Source organism: Phalangium opilio, unplaced genomic scaffold (assembly GCF_054372755.1).
Source record: "Phalangium opilio isolate 3A_F unplaced genomic scaffold, DU_Popi_V2 ptg000061l_1, whole genome shotgun sequence".
NCBI lineage: Eukaryota > Metazoa > Arthropoda > Arachnida > Opiliones > Phalangiidae > Phalangium > Phalangium opilio.
In genome coordinates this window covers 5,926,022-5,933,133 of record NW_028324178.1, presented here as the reverse complement: position 1 = coordinate 5,933,133, position 7,112 = coordinate 5,926,022, and the positions used below count along the sequence as shown (strand labels likewise).

The window sequence follows — 7,112 nt, the reverse complement described above, 5'->3', positions numbered from 1 at the left end:
TACATTTGAAGCACATAAATCGAAATAGCACCCGAACGCAAATAGTCTCGAAGTAAAAGTCAGAAATAATAAAGAGTAAACTATACCTACGAGACCAGGCAGATACGAAACCTTCATTTTGAGAACTACGGGCCTCGGCAAGCACACAAACACGGAGCAAAATTCAATGCGACCGCACAGTACGAAAATTAATTAATTATCTAAGTTTAATTAAACCAAACCACGATATAATTTGTTTCTTAACACAATATAATAAACTTAAAATTCGTGAAATACTCCCCCTTGTGATAATGTTACATCCACAGTTAAATAAAATTATTGCGACTAAATTATGTTTGTCGAACCAACTGACACTCTAATTTAATTATGCTTAATATTTTAATAAGAAAAAACGATATAGTTCACAAAGATAAAAACTGAAGTTTATTTTAAAAATACCTTTCAAAACAAAGTTATATTTTAAAACAAACAATTTTAAAGCATATGTTAAAAGCTACTGCACGGGAATGTAACTTTGTGTTCTTAGTCTTCTTTTTTGGGCGTGGGCTTAAATTTTTCTGTGAAAGCGTCTTTCACATACAAAGGAACGTCCCTGTAACCATGACCGCTATAATGACCCTTGACATCTACTTTAGTTAGAAAAGACTTTCTTGCAGTGTTATAATTAACACTCGAAAGCTTCCCTCCCGAGTTCTGCTTGAATTGCGAGAATAGCGTCTCCACGCAACTGCCATTAATTCTTACAGGGCAAAGAAAATAGCCTTCAGGGTAGTTTTCAAAATATTCTTGGACAAGTCCTTCCAGCCCATACACCATTATACGGAGTAAAGCCCAGGTCTGCACAATTTTTAACATCACACTGTTAAGTTTCATGGTTTTGTTATATTAACAAAGGAATGTCTTACCTGCCACGAAAGAAACTTTTTTTGTTTTATGTCCCAAGGCTTAAATTGTGGGTCTTCATCTAAATGTTTTTTCAATGTTTTAATATTGTTATTTTAAATAATGTAATATATTCTTAAACTTGCCAATTAGACTTTTCAGCCACTCAGAAAAGTAATTTAAACCTTTGCGAATATTTTCCATTACTGGACCACCCTCTACAGTTTCGATTTTTGTATGGGACAGAGTACCAATTTCAAAAAGGTGGTTGCAAGCGCTCAAGTAGTTGAACGTTGCTCTTACTTCCCCCTGATCTAGTGGAGGCTCTGTGGACTTCGGATTTGCATACTCGTACATAGCAGCGAGAACTGTAGCGAACTAATAAGCCTTACACGCGCAACCCAAACCAAACTCAACTTCAGTAATAACAGAGTTTTATTGAGATCATTAAAAATTAAACTAACAGTCCATATTTCATACTGCGCGTTATAAAATCGAGATTAATTTACTATCAAAGAACTCTATCCGTTAACTGCTCAAGCAACTCTAATCTTCGTCGTTTTACATCGCTTGTTATATACAAGTTATAAAAAAGTTACAAAAAATTAGCATCTAGTTTTTTACATTTCTTGACGTCAAGTTGCGACATCCTCCCCCCGATGGACACAGTTCATCATTGTGAAACTTCTAAATGGTGCAACATCTGTATAGCTCGTCGTAAAATTGTCCCTCCAGGAAGTTTGATTGCCACCGCTCGGATCAAGCCATCGCGTCCGGGGAAAAGTTGCTGTATCCGGCCCATACGCCAGCTTTGTCTCGGTAGTTTTGGCTCAGCAAGAAGGACCACATCCCCTTCTTTGAATTCGCGAACTCCATGTACGGGTTTACTAGCATGTGCGGTCTTTAATTCCAACAGGTAGCTTTTACTCCATCGATTCCAGAACTGGTCCAGCAGCATTTGTCTGTAGCGTAGCCTTTTAGTCAGCTGGTTTCGTCCGACTGTTGATGGTACTTGCGAGAAATCTTGACTCGGGATACTCGTTAGACGTCTTCCGATAAGAAAATGGGAAGGGGACAAAGGAGAGGGTTCGCCTATGTCTGTAAAGTTGTATGTGAGGGGCCTGGAATTAATGATGGCTTCAATCTCGATCAAACTAGTGTTCAGCTCCTCATACGTCAAATAACTACGCCCCAGTGTTTTCTTCAGACATTCTTTCACCGATCTTACGAGCCTCTCCCAAAATCCACCCCACCATGCTGCTCGCTCCACGATATGTTTCCAGTGGATGCTTCTTTGGCCCAGGAAGTCTTGGAACTGCTCTTCCGCGATTTTGTTGTAGAGAATCTTTAAGTCCTTCTCAGCTCTTTTGAAGGTCCGAGCGTTGTCTGAATAAACCGTAGATACGAGTCCTCTTCGAGAAATGAATCGGCGAAAAGATAATATGAACTTTTCGGTGCTTAAGTCAGTCACTGCTTCCAGGTGTATGGCTCGAGTCACTCCACAAGTAAAGAGCGCGATGTATGCTTTGTTCTCTCCTTCCTCGCCTCTTATAAACAATGGTCCAGCAAAATCGACGCCGGTGGTAGCAAACGGAGGAGACTCTGTTATTCGATCAGCTGGTAAAGGAGCTGGTACTTGGGCTCCTGGCTTGGTTCGAAATCTTCTGCATCTCCCGCAATGATGGACGATTTTCTTTACAAGCTGTCGTCCTTTAGGAATCCAGAATTCGTCTCGCAACTGGACAAGGGTGCTATCGAGCCCACCGTGCTTGACCATCTCATGCGAATTCCTTGCTATTAACTCCGTTAAGTAATGATCGGCTGGTAACAGGTACGGGTGCTTGAGCCCATAACTTATGGTGGCTAACTGAAGACGTCCCCCAACTCTTATGACTTTATCCTCAAGGAACGGTTGAAACTGAAGTAACTTCGAGGTCTTGGATAATGGTTTCTTCTCAGATAAGCTTTGGTACTCTTCTGCATATGCTTGGCGCTGGATCTCACATATCCAATAGTGTTTGGCGCTTAGGAGCTCTGTAGCGGACAAAGGACCTCTCTGTCTTGAAGATTCGTTGGTCTTTAGATTTTGAATGAAACGTTGAATCCAAGCGGTAATTCTGTAGATTCAATTTATTCGACTGTATCTTTTGACATCCAAGAGGGGTTCAGGATTCAAATTGCAGAAGAGCGTAACGATCTTCCTTCGTTCGTCCAGCATGATTTCTTCGTCAGGACATGTAGCCGCTTTCGAGGAACTGGGCCATAAATATTTCTGTTCCGTCAGCCATGGTGATCCCTTCCACCAAAGGGAGTTTTCTGCTAAGTTCCGGATATGACAACCTCTTGATGCAATATCGGCTGGATTAAGCTTGCCGGCTTCATGTGACCATCGACTTGGCTCGGTATGTTGCTGGATAGATGCGACTCGATTGGCGACGAACGGTTTCCATTGCTTGGATAGACCTCGAATCCAATGCAAAACTATTTCCGAATCTGTCCAACAACTATAGCTGGATACAGTGCCTTCGAAGACTTGCATCGTGTGGTTTAGAAGTCGGGCTCCTATAACAGCTGCCATGAGTTCTAATCTTGGAATGGTAAGGGCCTTTATGGGTGCAACTCTAGTTTTCGAAGAGACCAATGATACTCCAATGTCTCCATCTTCAGTCTCGTGGCGTAAATACAGGACAGCTCCATAAGCTAATTCGCTAGCGTCGCAGAAAAGATGGAATTCTTGATATACGACCTTGGCGTTGAAACCAGCGTAATACCATCTCGGTACTTTAACCCTGTCGACCAATCTCAGCTCCATGATCCAATCATCCCATATCTCTTGCACCTCCACTGGTAATTTATCGTCCCATCCGACTCCCTTCACCCATAACGTCTGGAAAAGGCATTTTACTCTGATCAAGAATGGTGATAGCAGAAAAATAGGGTCGAAAACTCTCTACGCTGCCTTCAGGACACCTCGTTTTGTATCTTCTTTGTCTTTCAGTAGATCAAGCAATGAGGATATGTCGAATGTAAGTAGGTCTTCTTCATGATCCCAGGACATGCCAAGGACTTTGAGCAGGTTAGAGCTTGATACCTTGCCCAGTAGTTTTACGGGTGTACTATCTTCACTCCATAAATCAGTTAGTTCTCGGCAGTTGGTCACCCATATCCTCAGATTCATGCCAGCGTGACTGAATATCTCCTTTGACACGCGATATACTTCCTTGGCCTCGTCAACGGTCTCTCCCCCCGTGACTAAATCGTCGACGTAGAATCGTTTCGCCAACATGTCGCTGATTTCAGGATACTGGTGCTCATACTTCTTGAAATGACATCTTAGAGTGGCTGCTAATAGGAACGGACTGGAGGCGACCCCAAATAGAACCCTAGTCATTCGTAAGTGGATGATTTCCAAAGGCTCATCTGACTTGGGCATAGTCTTTATCCATAGGAAACGGACATAATCTCTGTCAACAGGGTCGAGATATATCTGGAGGAAGGCTTTCTCGACATCACTCATCAGGGCGATTCGGTACTGTCTAAACTGGATCAGAATGGTTAGTAAGTCTGGAACCAGGCTGGGCCCAACAAGCAGGCAAGATTTGAGCGAAGGGAATCCCTTCTCATGTGCCGAGGCGTCGTGGACTATTCTCAATTTCGTGGTGGACTTGTCATCTCGGATGACAGGGAAATGAGGCAAGTAGTGTAGCCCTTCCTTTTGGTCTATGTTTTGCTCAGGAACGTATTCTGCGAAGCCTTGGTCCAACATCTCGGATACAGCGTCTTGATATCTCATATAGAGGACAGGATCTTGTTTTAGCTTCTTGACTAAGCCTTCGAGCCTCCTTTTGGATAGGGCCATATTGCTGCCAATTTTATCTTGATTGTTCTTCCATGGTAGTCGAACTGTATATCTTCCGGCGCCGAAGGTGAGAGTCTTCTCGTGGTTAACCAATACTTCGTCTTCAGACTTCGATGATACGGATTCCTCAGTTATTCCAAGAGACTCAATCTCCCAAAAGGCTTTTAATGGTGCTGCTATCTCGGTCTCTTGAACGCTGACTTTCATGACTTGGATAGAATTAACAGATAACGACGTACTTTGTGCCCCATGAACCGACCAGCCAAAGATGCTTTTCACCGCTACCAAAGATCCGTCCATGCGCTTATTCTCTCCGGTATTTAACGCCCAAAAGTAATCGACTCCGATCAATACCAGGACCTCTTGTGAAACTGGTATCCCATTGACCTCGGTTATGTCGCTCAGGGGTAGATTGCTGTCTTCCATGTACCTCCGAATTCCATTTCCAGGTACCGTGACCATCGCTCCGCTAATGACTGGTACTTCTAAGGCTTCAATATCCACAAACGCCTCAGGATTCGTAGTACTTCTCAATGTCAGTTTTACCCTTTTTTTGGTAACTCGTTCAGGTTTCTCTTTCCCGAATGGGAAAACATCGACAACTTCCTCCTTTACGTCTGGAAGGTTTAGACGGCGTCGCAAATTCCCTTGAATAAACGTTCCTTCGCTGGCTCCATCGAACAGGCATCTGACCGGTACTCTGGAGTTTTCACCCTCTGCGTATGCGACCACTGTCTGAAGTAGTAGTCGTTGGGATAAGTCTCTCTCACATTGTGGCATAATGGTACTCATCGCCATGGTACGTTTCTCTGGTTGCGAGCTGTCTTCCGACTCTGAACTGATACTTTTAGGCTCAGATTGATCTTCGAACTGTTTACGGCAAATTGACTCATGGTGTTTCCTTTGACAATGTCCACATCTGACTCCTGATGGACAGCGACGCGCCATGTGACCTTGGGCTAGACAAACGAAACATCGATTTTGGCTCTTGATGAGTTCCGTCTTCTGGTCTATCGATAATGCTCGACATTCTCTCGTAGGATGTTGTAAATCACCACAGTACATGCAGGACTTGCTTAATGCTGTTTTGAGTACTGCTGTTGTAGAAGGCTTGTTTCTAAGATTACGGTAATGTTTGGAATGGCTGGACTCGTTCTTGGCACTGTTGCTAGTCCATCGGCTATTGAATGCTGTATATTTCTCGTCCTCGTCTTTACGAAGAGATGTGGCTCGTTCTCTGCTTTCCACTTCCCGCTTAAGATACTCTAGCAAGGTTCGCCCGCTCTGCTCTTCATCGTCATACCGCCTATTGTACTCCAGTAGAATCTTATGCGGCAAAACTTGCGTTAAGATAGGATAGAGAAAGGTGCCATACGTTTTTACGGACGTTCCCAAAGCCTCTAGACTCTTCACTTGAATTTCGCAGGTGTCATAAAGATGTCTTAACGATGTTACATCCGACGCTCTTTTAACCGGCTGAAGATGTAAAAGCTTCACCATGTGTGTGTTAATTGCATCCGACCTTTTGCCAAAACGGTCGGTCAACTTCTCTATCACGGCTTCGTAATTTTCTTCTGATAAAGTATATCCTCCTATTACTGACAACGCTGGGCCCTCAAGGAAGGATTTAAGATAGGTGAATTTATCCACCGCCGCTAGCGTAGGATTCTCGTGAATTGAAGCCTCGAATTGACCCCAGAAATTCTGCCACTCGGCTAGATCTCCATTGTACTTAGGAATGGTTAATCTTGGTAATTTTACGGTTGCCGACCTGTTGCTATTTCTCTCTTGGGTGCGAGTCTCGTGCAGGATGACTTCTGATGGTCTTTCTACCACTGCAGCTGTTATTGCCTTTGTTGCTCGTGCCGTCCAAACAATGATCTTCTCGGCATAGTCTTCCGCTGAATCCACCTCGGCTTCGATGTCTGTCTCGTCCGTCATCGACTGTATTTGTGTATTTAGCTGGTTAAGACTGATGTTCTTGCCTTTTAATTGCTCCAGTAATTCTCCCAAGGCTTCTCGGTCCGGATTCTCATCTCGCAGACACATCTCGATCTTATTCAATAGTACTGTCGTTCGCTGGCGAATAACTTTTCTTGATTTTGTAATGGTCTCCATAGGTAGGTTAGGCATGTAAGATCCTGAAGTATAATAGTTCTTCGGATGAATTCCTCAGATTCAGCGGCTCATGAACTCTCGTATTACTAGTCCACTAATTTCTCGTTCTCAAAGTTCTCACTCCCGGGTTTCGGCACCAAAATGTAGCGGACTAATAAGCCTTACACGCGCAACCCAAACCAAACTCAACTTCAGTAATAACAGAGTTTTATTGAGATCATTAAAAATTAAACTAACAGTCTATTTTTCATAC

The 7,112-nt window shown here is 43.3% G+C and overlaps 3 protein-coding genes across 3 annotated transcripts; all 3 read right to left on the bottom strand.

Annotated features, from left to right (window-relative positions):
• Window positions 1–1,555: 1,555 nt before the first annotated feature.
• On the bottom strand, window positions 1,556–2,659 carry LOC149664073 (uncharacterized). Its single transcript, XM_089841993.1, has one exon. The coding sequence runs from the start codon at window positions 2,657–2,659 to the stop codon at window positions 1,556–1,558; it is 1,104 nt and encodes a 367-aa protein (XP_089698119.1).
• Window positions 2,660–3,007: 348 nt separating this feature from the next.
• Window positions 3,008–3,694, bottom strand: LOC149664072 (uncharacterized). The gene has a single exon (XM_089841992.1). The coding sequence runs from the start codon at window positions 3,692–3,694 to the stop codon at window positions 3,008–3,010; it is 687 nt and encodes a 228-aa protein (XP_089698118.1).
• Window positions 3,695–3,832: 138 nt separating this feature from the next.
• LOC149664071 (uncharacterized) lies at window positions 3,833–6,790 on the bottom strand. The gene has a single exon (XM_089841991.1). It carries the CDS (start codon window positions 6,788–6,790, stop codon window positions 3,833–3,835), a length of 2,958 nt encoding a protein of 985 aa, XP_089698117.1.
• Window positions 6,791–7,112: the final 322 nt, after the last annotated feature.